Source organism: Muntiacus reevesi, chromosome 7 (assembly GCF_963930625.1).
Source record: "Muntiacus reevesi chromosome 7, mMunRee1.1, whole genome shotgun sequence".
In the NCBI taxonomy this organism is placed as follows: Eukaryota; Metazoa; Chordata; class Mammalia; order Artiodactyla; family Cervidae; genus Muntiacus; species Muntiacus reevesi.
Window position 1 is genome coordinate 1,455,636 of NC_089255.1, and position 19,457 is coordinate 1,475,092.

Here is a 19,457-nt window from a genome sequence, read left to right on the forward strand (position 1 = left end):
TGGAAGAGCTGAAAAATCATTAATTAGGGAATGGTTTATGATGTATCCACGTGGAAGCCATACTGAATTGCGTAAGAGAAAAGATGTAACAGTTTCATAGTTTAGAATATTTATCTCCAGTCACAATCAGAGAACTTCTGTGACTGCCCTGGGAGACTTTCCCACCTTGTATAGCCTCAGAGCTAATGTAGTCAAGAATCAGACACTGCAGGTCGATGAATTCCCATGTAAGTTGAATTCAGAGCCACATCAGATCTCTTAGGTTAAAGATTAAGCACTGATAGGAAAAGATGGAATGGTGAGAATTTGAATGGAGACATTGGATAGATTCAAATAAATCAAGATCCCTAGAGCCTGCAAACTTCACTGAGTTTCCCCTCCTGCAGAAGCAGTCTCCCTCCCTGTCTGATCAAGTTAGTCCTTCTTTGCTTGGAGCCTCTATAGCAGGCTGAACCCAGGTAGAGGGTACCAGATATAGTCATACCTCACTGCTACTCCATTCTTCTTTATCTTTAGGCCCAAAAGTAGCTAAATTCAATTATGCCCCAGGGGGATAAACAGAAAATCCAACGTTGGAAGATACAGGTAAGATTGTGTTCATTTATAGTCACAGGAACTTGAGAAGAATATGTGTAGGATTAGGACCTAAGTGTCCTAGACCAGGGAAATAAGAATATAGTATTGGATTGATGATGAGTTATTGATATCACTGTTTCTATTAGAGATTCTGGATTTAGTATGTTAGCTTTAGCAGTTTGACTAAATAAAACTAGATTCATTGGAGGATTACATTAGATAATGTTGAAATGCCAGAACTTCCTAGTGTAACATAGTCCAGAGGCCATGGGGATCAGGAATAATGTCATTAAAATGGAATTTTTTATGCCACTTCACTACTGGAGTCAGTGTGGGCATGGCTAGTGTACTTGTCAACAGGGCTACAGTAGTAATCAAAATTATTTGACCCATAGAGATTTTTAATAATATAGAATTGATCATGGAGTCTTTAGCTTTGATATAAATGGGCAGCATACTAAAGTTTTACTTGATCTTTGTAATCAAAAAATCTCTGATGTCTGGTGAACAAGGACTTGACCTCCCACTGTCATATATGACCTCTTATCCAGTCCCCTTACCAGGCCTCCTTCACAGACCCAGAACTCTTTAAATGAAGACGTTTACAATCCTGTCACAAGTGGATACAGTCAGTCTTCTTTCTACCCATTTTACAGGGGAGACTGTACAGTAGGAAAAAGAGATACCCACATTCTGGGCTAATTATTGGCTCTGAGCAGATGTTAGCCCCTGGGATCCAAAAATACCTGTAGTCTCCCAGTCTGGATGAAGATTGATGAAGATACATTAGTCAGCTGAGCCTGCTGTAACAAACTACTGAAGACTGGTGGCTTAAACAATAGGAATTTACTTGCCACAGTTCTGGAATCTGGAAAGTCCAAAGTCAAAGTGCCAACCGATTCATTTCTTCACTGAATGCTGTCTTCCTGTCCCCCTGAAGGCTTCCTTCTCACTGTGTCCTCACATGGCAGGGAGAGAGGGAAAAGGCAAGCTCTGTTATTTCATAAGGGTACAAGTCCCATCATGAGGGATCCCATCCGATCTAATTATATCTCAAAGGTCCCATCTCCAGATACCATGACTTTGAAGGTTAGCACTGCAACATAGAATTGGGCTGGTAGGAACAACGGACAGTAACACATAATTCAGTCCATGGTGGATCAGGTGACAAGTGGCATCATGAATAAATCTCATAGTGGACCCAGTCTACCATTGTACCCCACCCGCGTGGTAACATTTTTAAAACCCCCATACGTGTGGTAAATGCTCCCAACTAGCAACAGTACATGGTCCTGTTTTTCTGGCTTCAGGAACCAAGAAGTGGAAATACAAGTGGCTCCTCTCATTCTTACACCTAAAAGCCCACTTTAAAAGTTGTTGCTTCCCCTCTTGGTGACTTTGAGCTCTGCTGGTTTTAGAAGCTCCATTCCAAGGGAACACTGTAGTGGCAAACAGCAGGGATTCCACTGCTGCCACTTGGCCTTGGGGCATCTCATGTCACTGAACCAGCGGGCAGTGAAGGGAGTTACTGTACTAGCGGGATCCCAACTCTCCAGGGGCACCTGGACTGTAGCTCTACCATGAGGCGGCAGGACTGTGTCTGGAACTCATGGGATTCCCTGGCATCCCTCCTGGATGTTGTCCAGTGATACAAGTTAGTCAATTAGAGGGTCACACTACAGGTCAGTCCACCTAGGGCCAGACCCCTCAGGAATAAACATTTCTAATTACTGCACTAGGTTAAGAGCTCTAACCACCAAACACCGAGGGAATAGGAATTTCCTAATGGAAGACAAAAGTTATTATAATTTCATAAATAGTTGCAAAAAGGATGACTCGACTGCATAATTTCTTGCTTGTTTATGTATAGATGCAGTTTCCTTTTTCCTTTCTTGTTTTCTCCCATTATATAAGGTGAGTTGGTATTGGTAACAGATAGCATTTAATAGTTAGGCTACATGATTCCTAGGTGAATTTGCTGTTAAACTAGAAGAGGAAAGCTCACCCAGCAATGGCTATAAATGGGACTTTGGGTCTCCCATTTTGATAAGAAGGGGAGTACGTTTATTAACACGGTCGAACTAGGGATAGTTGCAGAAGCTTGACGGTATTGTTATAGCCACTTGGAAATGTATATGTGTAAGAGGATGCGTTTGGTTGTCAAGGAGCCCAAGACAGTCGGTTACAGTGCAGGTGGCCGGTGCCTGGTTCCATTCCCACGCCTTCTCTCTAGTCCCCCCCCAAATCAAAGAAGACTGGCCCTGGGCACTGCCTCCCAAACTCCCTTAACTCTGGCAGGCAGAGAGAAGGTGGGGCCATCGCGGTGGCCGCTGACATACAGGCTTTGGTGAGCATGGAGGTTCTGCGCTGACCCGCCTGAGCCTGAGCGGTGGGCAGGAGTGGGGCAGCAGCAGTCTCCCCATCGCAGCTCTGATGCAAGGCTGACAGTGCCAGGTGCCCTCCACCCTCCCTTCTCTTCTCTGGTCCTTCCAATAGTTCTGTAAGCACAAAACTACCTAAATTAAATCCTGCTTGAACATCCAAAAGTGTATGTTTTCCTAACTGAACCCTGCCTAATGCATCCTAAATCTCATCTGCTTGGAATAAACAGTTGGTATTTATGGCCTTCTAAAAATCTTTACTCATGAATATCTTAAACAAATTGGATCATATAGCACACACTGTTTTGGAATAGGTGCTTTTTCACTCAACTGTATGTTCTGAGTGGCTTTGTTTTAATGCTCATCTGAGTTGGGATTATATAAAGAGATGGGTAAAATAGAAAAATATGTCAGTAGCTCACTTTGCCTCTGGGGGAGGGGAAAAAAAAAAAGATGTCTAAGCAGATTGTTTCCCAAGGAGATTATTTTCTTGTCCCAAAAGCTGCTCTTATAACATCAGTCTTTCACTGCCAACTCTGAGTAGTCCATGATTTCTGCTTCATTTCCCGTTTGCTTGTTAGCCCACAGCTGTCTGGCTTCTGACCCGTGGTTTGCCAAAATTCCTTTTGCTATGAACTGAATTGTGCCACACACACCCCCACTCCAGTTCGTGTGATGAAACCCTCGATGTGATAGTGTTTGGAGGTGGGATTTAGTTGAGTCAGGTCACGAAGTCGGGGGTCACATGATAGGATTAGTGAGCCCAGAGAACTTGCTTGCCCTCCTGCTCTTGGCCTGCCATGTGAGGGTGCAGGGGGAAGGCAGCCATCTGCACGCAAGGAAGAGAGCCCCCACTGGGAACCAGCCATGCTGGCATCTCGATTTTGGACTACCAACTGAAGTCTGAAACTATGAAAAAATAGATTTCTGTCATTTAAGCTTGTCTATGGTACTTTGTTATAGCAGCATAAGCTAAGAGACTTTTTTGAAAATCACCAGTGATTTCTTAACAATTCGGTGACCTTTTTCTTGTTACTGGCCCTTTTCTACAGCGTTTAGCCCTAAATCCTGCTTCCCTGCTGGTGCACCTTCCCTTCTCGAACCTCCCTGGCCCTGTAGGTCCTGGACCTCCTCCTCCTCCCCTAACACCACCCTCAGCTCTGGCCCTTACCCTGGGTTCTCCCCCATACTTCCCGCCAGTGGCTGCACCCCTAAAGCGCTGGCCCCGCCTCTTTGTATCACTCCCACATTGGCGTTTAGCCCTCTGCTGCTTTGTCTGCACAGTGCCCCTCATTTGGTGACTGAGCAGGCATCCAGGGCCTCTCTGCTCTCACGCTGTCCGGCCTCTGAGACCTCGTGCCCGCCCTGTGTGCCTGGCCTTGCTCCTGGTCTTCAGGACCGCGCTTCGGCCTGTGTGGTTTGGCCTGTGTCTCTCTTCACGTGGCTGCATCTCAAACACAGTGTAACCAAAACCTCTTCGTCTCCAGGCAAAACTTGTTGTTCTGATTAGCTTGTGGCCTAAAGAATAAAATATGATGAAATAAAAATAAAACCTAGAAAGATAAGGTAGGTTTTTCTCTCTCCCTATTTTCTTATATGGTATACATTCTACCCTTGTTCACTATTTGAAGTTTTTGAATACGGATCCTTTATCAGATCCTGTTTAAAACTGGTACTCATGGGTGACAAGGATGAATTATCATATACATAAGAGAGCATTTCAGAGTCCCATTTGTTCAGTTATTCACCATAAGTTTCCTAGCTGAGTCTGAACTTCCTCTGTGCTGTATGGGAAAGTAGGTATTTACTCATCATTTATTCACTGCTGTAGATCCTTTTAGAGAACTGAAAAGAATACCTTGTATCTAAAACATCTTTGTTCTTTAAAGAAATGATGGCTGTTTCAGGGCAATTCTGCCTTTAAATGCAGAGACCAAGTGTGTTCCAAAAGAAAAACCACAAAGTGTCAGGTAGGCTGAGTGGGCTGGCCACAGCTGACTGACATGGGCATGTCCTTCTGGGTCTTGTTCACCAGTCACTCCAGTCCAGTGACGAGGCATGAATGTGCACCCCAAAATAAGATAGGTACAGGGATCACTTCTGAAGTAACATTTTTATCAAATGCTGAGGACTCCACAGGACTTCAGCTTGAGGTCTGGAAAGCATGGTAAGAGTTAAACTTTCATTGACTTTTTCCAATTAGATCATTTCACCCCTAGCTAACAATGAGAAAGAATCTTTAAAAAAAGTCTTTTCCAGGGGGTTCAGGATGGGGAACACATGTACACCTGTGGCGGATTCATGTCAATGTACGGAAAAACCAATACAATAGTTTAAAGTAATTATCCTCCAAAAAATAAATAAATAAATTGATTAATTAATTTAAAAAAATCTTTTCCTTAGGTCATCATATTATTGTTCTGTTTGTAATAAATTTAGGCATTAGGCTGTGTTGCTAACTGGTTGGATAATCTTAGGCAAGTCGCTTAGCCTCTAGGAGTGTCAGTGGTCTTATCTATAAAACAAAGGTATTGATCCTGGCTCAGGTGATCACCAGGATCCCTGCCAGTCTGCCATTCTGTGACTTTTCTGCCTCTGCCAGTTAAGCAGGTGTGTATACAGTCTAATGCCTGCCTCCTCAGGAGTGTTTTGTTGTTGCTGCTGCTCCTGTTACTGAGCTAGTAGCAAACTTTAATCACCACACTGCTTGGTATCACTTCACAAATGCTTCTAAGTGAATGAAAAAATGTACCATTAGAATCCTGAGATGACCCTCTATGTGCCGAAGAAAAACACCTGGTAACTTTCTAATTCCATAATTATGAAAAAGCAGAGACATCACTTTGCCGACCAAGATTCGTATAGTCCAAGCTATGGTTTTTCCAGTAGTCATGTGTGGATGTGAGAGTTGGACCATAAAGAAAGCTGAGAGCCAAAGAATTGATGCTTTCAATTTGTGGTGTTGGAGAAAACTTTTGAGAGTCACTTGGACAATAAGGAGATCAAGCCAGTCAATTCTAAAGGAAATCAACCCTGGATATTTATCAGAAGAACTGATGCTGAAGCTACAATACTTTGGTCACCTGATGCAAAGAGCCAACTCATTGGAAAAGACCCTTATGCTGGGGAAAATTGAGGGCAGGAGGAGAAGGGGGCAACAGAGGATGAGATGGTTGGATGGCATCACTGAGTCAATGGACATGAGCTTGAGTAAACTCCGGGAGATGGTGAAGGACAGGGAAGCCTGGCGTGCTGCAGTCCATGGGGTTGCAAAGAATCAGACACCACCGAGTGACTGAACAACAACAGTTAAGAAACTACCACAATAGCATACTGTTAGCAACATTTATCAGTTTATCAAAGCCTCTGTTTTTTTAACTTAATTTGACTACTTCTTGGACCTTTTCATACTTCCTTTTCATCTTCAGCTTTAGCAGTTAGTGTTCTTCAGATCAGGCATCTTTCCCGCAAAGAAATAAGATAAATCACTTACCCAGAGTTAGTGTATACACCATGGAAGGAAGCAGACAGTGAAGTCACTTTCAGACGCTAATGCTGTCTGTCATTCATACTTTGACCAGTTAGGTGATGGCCTGCTGCCCAGAGGAACCTCGGGAAAGCTCCTCAGATTCTTGTCTTTCTAAAACTGCCATGGGCCTGCAGGGGGTTTTTTTGTTGTTGTTTGTTTGTTTGTTTTTGTTCCTGTTGCTCTGGATGGACCAATGCTTCTGACTAAAACAATCGCGAGAGCCCCCAGCATCCTTCTTCTCCGTATGCTGAAGTCCCAAATTGTCCGGCAGCTTACAGAGGGCTTGGAGTGCACTGGTTTTTGTCATTTCCCAGTTCCTGCCAGTAAGGATGTTGAGAGGGCAAAGATATACAACTCCATGGGTTTGTTTTTTGTTGTTTTGTTTTTACCAAAGTCAGCAAGAGAAGCAGGGCTATACAGACTTTCTCATATTTAGGTTCAGTTTAACCTTTCAGTGCCTCATTTTGGGGGCACAAGACTGCACACAATCTCCTTACAAGGTTGCTCCCCCCCTCTACTGTTTCCTCTGTTTGCTCATGTAGTGTTGCACTGTGACCTTCCTTATGATCCCCTGAGGGGGGTCCTTAACCAGGGGCGGTGTGTGCTCACCTCAGCCCCTCCCCGTGGGGTCGAGAACACACCACCTGTACTTCCCCGCTGCCTGTTTTATCTGTTCCCGTAAAAGATCTCACAACACTTACTCCTTCCCCTGAATTCCTTGACTTCACACATCATTTTACATTTATCTCCACCATTTGACCCTGATTGTTTCCTTCTTCAGTACAGTAAGTTTTGCTTCTGGCCAATATTGCCCACTCAGCAAGTGGCCTGAGTGTTCCTCCAGCCTCATGGTTCCATCTGCACCCTGATTTGGTTTCAGCTATCCATCCCCTCTGTCCCAAGCTCCACATGCCCATGTTCACGTCCACGGGCTCCCCTGAGGCTCTGCATGTGTCCATGCACCCTCATGACCTATCTAAAGTCGCTCACCTTCAGACTCTGCTGTAGTACTGCTCCATCCTGGAAGTCTTCCCTGGTCACTGCCCACCTGCAGCCCCAGAGCTGCAGTCCACCCAGAGCATCCTTCAGAGGGTAGAATTAGTTGTGAACATGTGAACGTGTGCTACGTCGCTTTCACCGCCAGGCTCCTCTGTCCATGGGATTCTCCAGGCAAGAATACTGGAGTGGGTGGCCCTGCCCTTCTCTGTGCTGTCTCTCCCTGATCCAGGGATCAGACCTGCGTCTCTTACGTCTCCTGCATTGGCAGGCAGGTTCTTACCACTAGGGCCACATGGGAAGCCCAGCTGCGAACATATTTGACTCCCAAAAGAGCAGCATCCACTTGGTTTTTGCTTTCCTATCCTTGTCTTGATGCTCAAATACCTTGAAACAGCATTCTTGGCTTGCATGTCATGACACTGAGAGTCTCCTGCCTTAAGGTGACATTTCTCGTGTGGTATCATTCTTCAGTCTGTGTTCTCACCTCAGTAAGGAATGTTCCCTTCCTTACTGAATGCTTCCTTCTCCCACCCCTTCCCTTTTCACTTCTTTATAAAATCCATCCCAATAAACTAATTTTTTACAAAGCAGGAGATTTGGCAGGCACTAGATGTTTGGGATCTGCCAAGCCAAAAGAGTTGAAGGTGGCTATAAAAGATTTTGCAAATACCATTTGTACCAGAGGTACAACAGCAGCGTTTATCTGGCTTTTTTGGCTGAAAAACAGTCTCAGCCAAGCTGAAGCTGATTACATTGGCCATACAACAAAGGTAATTTATTCATTATACACAAAATCTCCCATTAACTAAAATCAGGATTTCAACTGCTGATTGAAAGGAAGCTGATGGATCAGAGCACAGTTACCCTCTAGACCAAAAACGTGGTGACTCTTAAGAGTACTTTCTAATTGTTTCTCTTTCCTAAACCTAATTACTGTTGGCTGTGCAGATATCTAATAATTAACTTATTCATATAGCATTAACCTATATTTTTTTCCCATCACTACTCCCATTCTAATTCACATTCTGCATGTCTGGTGGTTTTATATCTGTTTGAAGTCGTCCTAGATGTCTGTGTGGCTTTTCTCAGAAATACTTTATAAAGCAAAGGCTTAGCTGAATTCTTTCCCTGAGAGGATGGATGTCCATTTCTTGAGAGAACCAAGAACTCTGGAGAGTCCTTCCCATTTCTCTGGTGTAGATGTGTCTCCTGAGCCTCAGATGGCATCTGCCTCTTCCCCAAGTCTCACTGATCACCACTCACCATCTTGGTCCACCCAAAACTGTGGACTCTGCCCTTCCCCTCCGGTTGTCAACAACTTAATGTGAATGCCAGGTTAAGAGAGTTTCTTCCTATGTTTCTTCACAGACACCCTCCCCCGGGGCTGAGCAGACACCTTTGGACTTTCCAAATTCATAATTAAACACCCTGACAGTTTTCTTTTCTGGCTTCCTTGCAAAATAAATGCATCAAAGATTAATTTTTGCTCTCTCAATGTCTGTATCCAGTGTGTGTGTAGTGATGGTGGTGGTGTGGGAAGGAAGTCTGTGTGTACTTTGAAATACATAATGCAGTTGTAAGTTTTCTTAGCTTGCCCATAACTAATTCAGAGCCCAAAGGTTATGAGGGATCCGTGAGGGGCTGAGATGGGAGTGGGTGTGTTTGTGCTGATGAAACATGGATGAATTTGAGTTATCTTCCTACTAGCAAAGGCAGATTGAAGGAAACAGACCAGTGAACGGTTCTCACTCACTGATTTTCCCCCTCACCCCGTTCTCCTGTCCTGTCCCATAACTCCACTTTCTTCCTGCAGAGAAATACAGTGTGGTCTTTCTCAGACATGCTGACCCCTGCACCTCTCAGAGCACTGGTTTTGATCTGCACAGACAGGATGCTGGTTTTCCAGTCTCTGTAACCTCAGCGGTCCTTCTGTTCTCTTCCCAGAAGGAAGCCCAGCGTAGGACTCTGGTGGTGATGGTCTGAGTTACTCCTATTCACTAGGCCCTTGGTGGGCCTGCTCACTGTAGCCTCAGTGCTCGGAATCTCAGTTCTTCGCCTTGGAATTTGAGGGGGTGAAGAAGTCTGCTTTCTTTAGGAAATGTTTGAAGGGGAGTACTTTTCCGGTAGATGAATCTTGTCGGGTATATGGGTATGGATGTGGAAACTTTCAGTGTCAAACACTGCTCATCTAGTTAGCCTGAGAGGAATCCTGGTCCATGTGGCCTGGAGAGGAGAGCTGTCTGTTTGCATTCTGAGTGTCTTTATCTTGTTATTAAAAGACATATTCTCTGGGGATGTGTCTTGTGTGTCTGTCAGTGGAGTCTGACTTCCCTTTTGTTCTCAGGGAGGAAGATGAGTACTCGGAACTGCGATCAGAGCTCAGCCAGAGTCAACACGAGGCCAACGAGGACTCTCGCAGCGTGGATCAGGACCAGACCTCTGTGTCTGTCCCTGAAAACCAGTCCACCGTGGTCACTGCAGACATGGGTAAGTCTGCCTGCCGTTGCCACAACGCCAGGGCTCAGCTTCTGGATTGTAATCAAAGCTTTAGAAACATGACACAGCCTGGACTGAGATTTAGTGAGTCAAGCAGCTTGTTGAGTAGATGAAGGCAGGTGGAAGGCTCATTCATTTCAGTTCTCTGCATATTCCTTTGTTGGTCACAGTGGAACCAAAGAGCTGAATTCCCTTTCTGCCTTGATGTTTGTGATTCAAACATGCCACCTTCTACGTGAAAAGTCAGGAAGTGGGGAGCCGGGTAGAAAGGTGATTGCACTGTTCCAAGCCCAGTAACACTGAGCAGTGATGGCAGGAAGGGCAGAAATGGGCCAAGGAGCAGCTCACTGCAGGGGAGGAGGCGACAAGTTCAGCAGCTCCGGGGTAAGCAGGAGTCCAAAACGACTCCTTAACACGTTCATCCAGAGTGACTCAGAATGACTGTATTCCTTACTAAGGAAGTTTGGTTGAGAAATGATTTGGGAAATATCATGTTTGAGGTTGTGAAGAAATGTCTGTGTGGAAATACCTGGTAACAGCACGTTGGTATGGTGTGTTTTAAGCTACAGGTTATGACCCTTCTAATCTTGAAATTACATGAAAAATCAAAATGTTATTAAGTGAAATCAAATAGAAAAAAAACAGAATGATAGTATTATTGTTTCATGACACATATTTGTTGGATATGTATATGTTGTAAGTTGCCAGGGGAAATGTTTCAAGCATGGATGGCAATTGAAATGTTGTAAAACCTCTAGCCTAATTGGAGATGCTCAAATAGATCTCTGGAGAGATTGGGGTTGAGGATAAAGGCTTTGAAGTTACAAGGTAAAGAGCTCCCTATGGTTGAAAGGATGTGAAGTCCAAATGGGGAGAGGCACCATATCTTAGGAAATGTTCACATATAAGGGGGTGATGGGAAAGGAACAAGGAGAAGGAAGAGTAAGTATAGTACAGTTTACATTAGAAGTTAAGTTTCCATTGGGGAGAGAGTGACTTTAATCAAATATTAAACATTATGTTTAATTATAAACCTGTATAATAACCAGGGCTTCCCTATATAAACTTATAATATAACCAGGGCTTCCCTGGTAGCTCAGCTGGTAAAGAACCCGGCTGCAATGCAGGAGACCCTGGTTCAATTCCTGGGTCAGGAAGATCCTCTGGAGAAGGGATAGGCTACCCTCTCCAGTATTCTGGGGCTTCTCTGGTGGCTCAGCTGCTACAGAATCCACCTGCAATGTGGGAGACCTGGGTTCAATCCCTGAGTTGGGAAGCTCGCCTGGAGAAGGGAAAGGCTACCCACTCGGTATTCTGGCCTGGAAAAGTCCGTGGACTCCAGTCCATGGGGTCGCAAAGAGTCAGACACAACTGAGTGACTTTCACAAGAACCTACGTAAACCTGTATGCATGCTATAACATCAAGAAACATGGTACCGTGGCAGTGTGCCGGAGGAATTCAGTTTAAGATTTCCAGGAAAGCTTCGTCTCAGAAGTGACCTTTGAGCTGAGATGAGGAGGGTAAGTGGGAACTGAGTACATGAGAGAGGAGGTGGCATGCAGGGGAGAGAGCCTGATGTATTCAAGGCGGTGAATAAGATCATCCTGCGTGAAGCGGGCAGAGGTGTGAGACAGGCTGGGGGAGGCAGGCCGGAGCCAGACTGTGCAAGATCTCCTAGACCGAGTTAGAGTCTGACCACTATTCAGAGACCCACGAGAAACCGTTGAATGATTTTAACAGCTGCGGATGGGAGAAATGAGATGATCAGATGGCGTTTTGAGTCAATCACTCTGTAGTGAAGGGAAAGAGTCAGTGGATCAAGAGTGAATGGGGGCGGCCAGCCAGGAAACCATTGCCGAAGTCAAGGTGGGCAAAAGTGTTGCCAGGATTAAGGGTGGTGGCCGTTGAGTCGTGGAAAAGCAGATAAGTACAGAAAATTGGCAAGATCTTCTGAGGAATTCATCACAGGGTAGAGAAGGAGGGAGGCATGCGTGGGTGTCTCACAAGTGTCTGGTTAGCCCAGTGGGTGGGTGGCGGGGCCAATCAGCAACATGGGAGCAAAGGAAAAAGGACCTGGTGGTTTTGCTCTGAATTTAGTTTTGTTGGGGAGGGGCATGGGTGGGGTGGAGAGGAGGGGTGTGTTTTGTTTGGGCAGAAGTTTCAGGTGTCTGGAGCTATCTGGATGGAGATGTTGGGAAGGCAGTAGGTAAACACGAACCACAACAGGTCTGGCTGAAGAAAGCAGTCGGGAGACGTCAGGCTCTTTGCAGATAGTTACGGAAGCAGTGGGAGTCGATGTGAAGAGCACGGAGTGTAGCGAGCTAGAGGCGAGGCGGAGGGGGTCGCCGGCCGCCTCGTGGCAGGGATGAACCTCTCGGCTTAAACGCGCCTCCCCCAGAGCACCTCGCGAACACCCGTCTGCACATCCCCGCGCCGCCTCACTGGTCTCCTTCTTACATCACACTGAAAGTTTAAATGATGTGTCTGTACTTCTGTGCTTGACTGACGCTCCCACTAAACCGCACTGAGCAAAAGCTTGTTTATTTTCTCTACTCGTGGCTCTCCGGAGCCCACCACAGGGCCTGGCACAGAGTGCAGTGTGGGTTCAGAGATAACGTGGCTAAATGAAGGGGTGGTGCGGTCAACCAGTTCCTCAACCAGGCGGTCAGCCGACGCGTAAGGAGTGCCCACCAGGCAGTGGGGGGAAGGCTCTCATGAGGAAGGAGGGTCCCCAGTGTGGATGGTTGCTAAGGCCACATAAGATGGACGTCCCTGAGTGCTGGGTACTGATACCAGCTTGAGCCAGACGGAAGCAGCTGAGGAGAGGGCTTACCTTGCAGGCCTGGGGCCCTAGCTTCAGGCTGAAGCTGCTTCCCTCACGCTAAGCTGAACCCAGACCCCGGGCCTGCCGTCACAGCACACCCAAACCCCCTGGCGACCAGCCCAAGTCCTCTGGGCCCTGTTATACCAGCATCATGAGCTTGAACCCGGTGGCCTCGAACTTCTGGACTCAGGCTTCCGACCTCAGGCAGTCAGACGTGTGCAGTAGCCGAGAAGTTTCCGTCACTGTCCAGACACATTCCTACACCCACCCCTCTGTTCAGTTCTCTGAAACTATTTTTCATGAAATTAAGCAAGTGACCCACACTCCAAAATTTCTTAATCAAAGAAACTTGGGGAGTTGGAGGGCAAACTCCCTCCAGTGGATGGGGCGGGTAGTGGGGTGCGTCTTCACCGCGGGCGTCCCCGGGCTCCCATGGTGGGGAATCCCCTATACCTGGGTGCCCCCACGGGAGCCAGTGTCTGCCCATCTGCACCAGGTACAGGCTTTGTTTTCCCAAATCATGTCTTTTCGCCCTTTCCCTCAGTAAAAATGCATGTTCGAAAAAAAAAAAAAAAAAAAAAAATGCATGTTCGTTACCACTGGTGGTAGTTTCACTCCCGACAAGCCTGGGCTCCGGCAGGGAAGGGACCCTTGTCTGCCGGAGGGCTGTGTGTGTTCTCGGCCCGCAGCAGGAGCCGTCAGTCCTTCATGCAGCCGCTCACTGAATGCCGTGCTAGGGAGGCGCATGTGAGACCAGAGCCGCCCTCACTCCGCTGTGCTCGCAGGCTCCGCCATCCCCAGGGTGACATCCCCACTTCTCACTCTGACCTGCAGGCCCACGGAACCTGGAGCGCCCCCACCTCAAACCCTGTCCTTCCCGCCTCTTCCTGCTTCCTTCCCGCTCGGGCCACGCCGGCCTCCCCTGCTATCCCTCAGACCTGACCAGCGTCTCTGACCTCAGGGTCCCTGCATCCACTGATGCCCACTCGTCCTTTCTCTCCCAGTCAGTCCGCTCTCCCCTCATCACAGCCTCCCCAGGCCCCTCATGGGGTCCCGGAGCTGTCCCCCATGCACACACTGCTTGGCCTCCACTCCCCAAGTGTGTTTCTCCCTCCTCCTGCCTTCTTCATCCTTCTTCATCACACTTAGCCCTCCATGATGATACCTCCAGTTTGTCTTTGCTTCCTTATGTGTATATCACCAGTCTTGGTCAGTCCTTGTGCTGGAATGCCAGCTCCACCTGGGCAGGGACTTTGACTCCTCAACATAGCAGTGCCCACTCACAGGAGGCTTCCAGAGGTGAGTGACGGGGAGCATCTTGGAGCTGGTGGTTACTTGGAGGATGCAAAGGGAACACGGAGTGCCTGCCCGTGGACTACACCAGAAGGTGGACGGGGGCCGCAGCAGCAGCCTCTGGTGGGAGCATCAGAGCATGCCAGAAGTTGCATCTGGGCTGACCGCTGAGGGGTGAGTGGGAACAAGCAGGCACAGAGGGGGCGGGAGGAGAGTGCCCTGGGCACGGCCGCTCCCGCCAGGTTCCTGGAGGTACCCTACGGAGGGTAGGCCTGGGACAGCAGAGCGCGGCCCCTGCACGTCCGTTGGAACTGAGCGGCTGCCTCTTCTTACTCCATGCCATTTTCCAATTAAACTGCTTCAGTAGGGAAAAAAGCTTCCATTTATAAACACCTTTATAGGAAATCATTAAAACACATCCATTTCATTATGACTGCTGTGTTTGCAAACCTCCATTAGCCACCCAGCTTGGCTTAATTTTGAGCTGGCTTTTATATACAGAGTTGGCTGCAATATATTTGCCGATTTCCATTTAAGATAATAGGGGAGTATTGCCTTCATCAGAAATCACTTGTTTTTGTGTTCAAACCCCACTCATCAGAGCCGGGCTGCCACTTCAATAAGCTGGCTCCGGAGCATGGTCCTCAGAGCCTGGACATTAAAGCCGCAATGGAGAGAGTACTTTGACCTACCTAAGCAGTCCTAGACAGGAGAAAGGGCCCAGTGGTGTCACGTTGCATCTTCAAGTAAATTGCATTACCTCTGTTCAAACCTAGTCACAAAATCATTTGTAAAATAAAGATAATTAAGTAGACAGAGATAAAGTAGGAGTTGGGGCTTGAGATTTCTGTTTCGTCAACTTGGCAAAGAGCTCTAGCTAAACGGGAGGCAGCAGACCATGGCTGATGGGCTTTGTTCACTTCCTCTGTGTTGAGCATTAACAGGTGTCCTCGTGTGCAGTCCTCGGCCCTGAAGGTGGTGCTTGGAGCTCCTCACCTGTGAAACAGATGGCAGGAGTTCAGAGGGGGCACGTCACTTGTCCAGGCTGCACAGCTCAGCACTTGTTTCTGTTCCTGACACCTGTGTATCCACAGGTGGGTTTGCTTTCCCAGGAAAACGTGGCTCCAGCTGTTGTGCTCTGCTTACTGCCATCCTGTGAGGTCTCTAGAGCCGGCGGCAGAATTTAGGGAGCCATTGTCTGATCGGAGCGCCTGGCCTACTCGCAAAGTGTCTGCTGCTCGTTGAGCTGCTGCAGATCTCCAGCTTAGCTCCCACACCCTTAGACCAACCCATGCCGGGCACTGCAGCAGAGCGGAGCAGAGATGTGTGCGGTGGCTTTTGGTCAGGCTAGCTTGCAGGAGGGCGGGGCGCGGTGCAGGGCTGTCTTCCCAGCTCTGTTCATGGAACAGCAAAGCTGGTCTGGAGCAACTGTCTGTAAAACAAAATCCCTGACCCCATGAACCTTTGCACAGGCTGTGATAGGTTCCGCTCCTGTATTTTGAAATTTCTTCTGGTTTTTGATGAGAAAGTCTTATTTTTGCGGGGTTTAGCAGTGCTGAACTCTCGTCCCTTAGGGAGGGAAGGAAGCATATGCCCCCGTGCTTGCTGGTGTGATCATTTAGATAGAGATTTTCTCCTTACGCGTAGTTTTTGGAAGACAACCAAGGAAGAATTTACACATGAAACCTGGCTGTTTGGCACAGTTGTGACTATGAAATACTAATGTTAAAGCCAGATTTTCCTGGCTTAATGGACCATGAGCCTTAATGGCTTCAGGAGAAATGTGCCAAAGTGTTGAGCAGCCCCTCCCAGTGGGGAGAAAGGGGACTTGGGGCAGGGAAAGACAGTCCTACCTTCTCCAAAAATCCTTTCTGCAGAGTAGAAGTGTTCACAAAGGCAGGGCAGCCTGTCCAGAGAAAACTCAGCTTCTGTTGGGAATGAGGCGCTAAGTAAGCAGAGCATGTGTGAAGGAGAATCAGACTCTTGGGAGCCTGATTCTGAAACTTTGAGAAACCAGTCCATAGGTTGGCAAGGTTAGGACAGAAACTAGCACCCTGACTTGGCGATGAAACAGGCCCAGCCCTGTGCTACTTTTTTTTTTCTCCTTAAATTGGGCAACTTAATCTTTCCCAAGAGGTTCATGATGTTGGTCATCCCTGAAAACCAAGCCCAGGACAGGCTTAGAGGTGTCGAGCAGTGACTCTCAGAGGACTAAGGTGACGATGTCCTTCCTTGCGAGGACCTGAGCCGGGTCAGACGAGGCCTGTCTGTGAACGATAGCGTGGCCATGTGGCTAAGGAGGCCACCTAAAATCATTCCAGAACTTTCCTTAGAGAGGAACCAAGCTTGAGAGCAGACAAGATTATTGCCCCACGTCATCTTGTGTTACTTTGGACTATGGTTTTCAGCCCACAAAGGAGACTTGAGATATAAGACAGATATGGAAAGCCATTGATCACATTTGCTCAGAATGAGCTCCCTTGACTGTTAGGCTTATGAACTCCTCTTCTAAGATAATGAAGTTGCAAGTTGCTCAGTTGTGTCCGACTCTTTGGGACCCCATGGAGTATATAGTGCATGGAATTCTTCAGGCCAGGGTACTAGAGTGGGTAGCCTTTCCCTTCTCCAGGGAATCTTCCCAACCCAGGGATCGAACCCAGGTCTCCCACATTGCTGGCAGATTCTTCACCAGCTGAGCTACAAAGGAACCCCCTTCTAAGATAAGCAGCCTTTATTTTCTAAACAGATTGTATCTCCTTAGGTTGGATTGTTCTTTCAGTTGGAACTCATAAAATATTTTCCTTTAAAACCAGCAACCTAGACCTCTCACGTTTTGAGATGAACTGCTCTCCATCTGTAGAATGTGTATCTCTCACAATAAATCTAGTTCTTACCTAGGGGGAAAAAAAACACCAAAAACTCCCCAACGTCACAGACGTAAAGAACGGGCTTGTGGACACAGAGGCAAAGGAGAGGATGGGACGAATTGAGAGAGTAGCATTGAAACTTATACCTTGCCGTGTGTAAAATAGATAGCTGGTGAAAACCGGCTACAGAACTCCGGGAGCTCAGCCAGGTACTCTCTGATGACCTAGAAGGGTGGGATTCTGGGGTCGGGAGAGGGGAGATATACTTACATCTGATTCACATTGTTATATGACAGAAACTGACACAACATTGTAAAGCAGTTATTTTCCAGATAAAATAAATGTTAAAAAAAGTCACACAGGAGTGTTAGCTTCCCAGACCAGCCTCAGAAAGCCTATTTTCTCTGTAAGGGAAATAAAGTACAGGCGCTCACTAGTGTTGATGCAGCCCCAGCCCTTGCTGTGGACGTTGTTTTTGGGAGGAGAGGTTCTGTGCACATCTTCCGCTTTCTCCTGCTGCTTTAGAAGTGCCCCGCCACAGGCAGAGCTGCGGGGCCCGGGCCGACCCCCTGTGTGCCGGCCCCGTTCACTCCCAGGGCTGGAGCCCGCCTGCCTCTTGAGCTGAGATGGACGGTCCCAGCTGGGGGAAAGGCCCACTCGGCCTAGAGGGTAGTGAGCTTTGGGGGAAATGCTCAGAGGTGGGGTCCGCAAGCTGGGCAGGAAACTGGGGGGGCCTTGGGGTGCAGTGAGGGGCTGGGGCTTGTCTTCTGAATGCACTTCTAACTGTGTCTTCAGGGTAACGTCTCAGAGGCACAGGTGCAGAGCCATCTTCAAGGCTGTTCTTGGAGAATGCCAAATCGCATCCCCTTTCTGCCCCTAAGGCTCCTCACCTTTGCAATACTGGGTATTTTCTTACTCTTAAAGCTGCTATCAATTCAAGTGGTTAGTCTTCACAGAAGCAGAATGATCACATGTGCACTTGAACTTCTCTCGGTTTGTTAGAGCCTTGCTCTCTGGAGACCCCTGCCAGAACTCTTCTGCCTCCGAGGCCAGGGTGGAGTGGGTGATGGGACCATGTGCGAACTGTGGCAGCTGAGAGGAGGGTCCTGAGGGGGCAGGAGTGGGGCCTGCATGTACTGCATGTACTCGAAGGCTGCATGTACTGTTGTAGAAAAACAAAGTGCATCAAGATTGCACAGTGACAGCAGCAAAGACGGAACACATCCCAGACTGGTGAGATGTGCTGTAGCAGAAGTCTTTGGGGAAGAAGCCCTGAGGAGGCTCTGCCCTCCCAGTGAAGTCAGGACCCAGCAAGGGGAGCGGCTGGCTCCTGGTGCTCTCCCCCTGAGCAATGTCTGTGTTCTTGGGGGTGATTTGGGTGGTATTCCTGTTCTTGTAGCTGGTTGAGAGATCCGTCATCATACTGGCCCCCGAGTTAATATAGCCATCAACATTTCTAATCTGTCAGACCTCTTTGCCTTGAGGGTATTTGTTTTCACCTCAACTTTTTATTTTGAAAAACTTTAAATTTACATAAAAGACACAGTGAGCCCCCCAAACCCTTTGCCTAGACTCACCAATGGGTAACATTTTACATTTGGTATTTTTCCCTCTTGCACTTGGAGAATGGTTTTTTCTGAGCAGTTTGACAGTGAGAGGCAGACACCGTGCTGCTTGACCCTAAATATATGAGCACCAGCCTCTTAAGAACAGGGACCTTCTTGGTCCCAACCACAGCACCTTTACCCACCTGAGAATATCTGACCATTGGTGGGACGTTAGCTACCTGTGGCCCATAGTAAACTCCCCACATGCCCCACTCCTGCCCTGAGTCAGGGCTCACACACTCTGTTTAGCTACCTTGTCTTTCTTCTCTCCTTTATCTAGAACAGGTGCCCACGTTTTTGTCTCTCATGACACAGACATGTTGAGCAGGCTGGGTTAGCGGTGTCATAGAAAACCCCTCGGTCTTCATGGTTTGATTGTTTTCTTATTTGATATTACATTTTTTGCAAGGATATGCATAGGTGATGATGTGTCCTCGCTACTGAGTTCCAGCTGGAGGTACAGAATGTCCGTTTGTCCACTACTGGTGATGTTAGGATGCTTTTAGACTATAGTATCATCCTCATGAATCCTCTTCAGTAGACACAGGTGCTGCAGGATGTAACCTCGGTGAATACTCTCTTATTCCTTCCCTCTCAGACGCCTCTGTCTTCTCCTTGGCACTTAGGCCCAGAAGTTGAGTATTCTGTCATTTTCTATGTTGTTTTGCCCTGGCTTTGTTGGTTCCTTGCTGGAGTTAGGGAGGGCCATGCTGCATGCAGAGTGGAGGGTAGAGCTAAAACGGAGGCCTAAACGCTCCTGGGTTCAGCTCATTTCAGTGGTAGTGCCTGGCAGGACCCAAGCTGCTCCCTTCCTAGGATGTCACCTCTTGCCTCTTAGCAAAACATCTGTCTTGATGCTGCAAGAGCCTATAGCTCTTTCTTGC

General features: G+C 47.6%; 1 protein-coding gene across 6 annotated transcripts in view; it reads left to right on the forward strand.

Annotated features, from left to right (window-relative positions):
- The window catches only part of MCC (MCC regulator of WNT signaling pathway), a 478,958-nt gene that overhangs the window by 376,832 nt on the left and 82,669 nt on the right, over positions 1-19,457 (forward strand). For all 6 annotated transcript variants that reach the window (XM_065940908.1, XM_065940914.1, XM_065940909.1 and 3 more), the window contains one exon: positions 9,830-9,972. In XM_065940908.1, the coding sequence (XP_065796980.1) occupies positions 9,830-9,972 (143 nt within the window). The remainder of the gene's footprint in view (positions 1-9,829; positions 9,973-19,457) is intronic.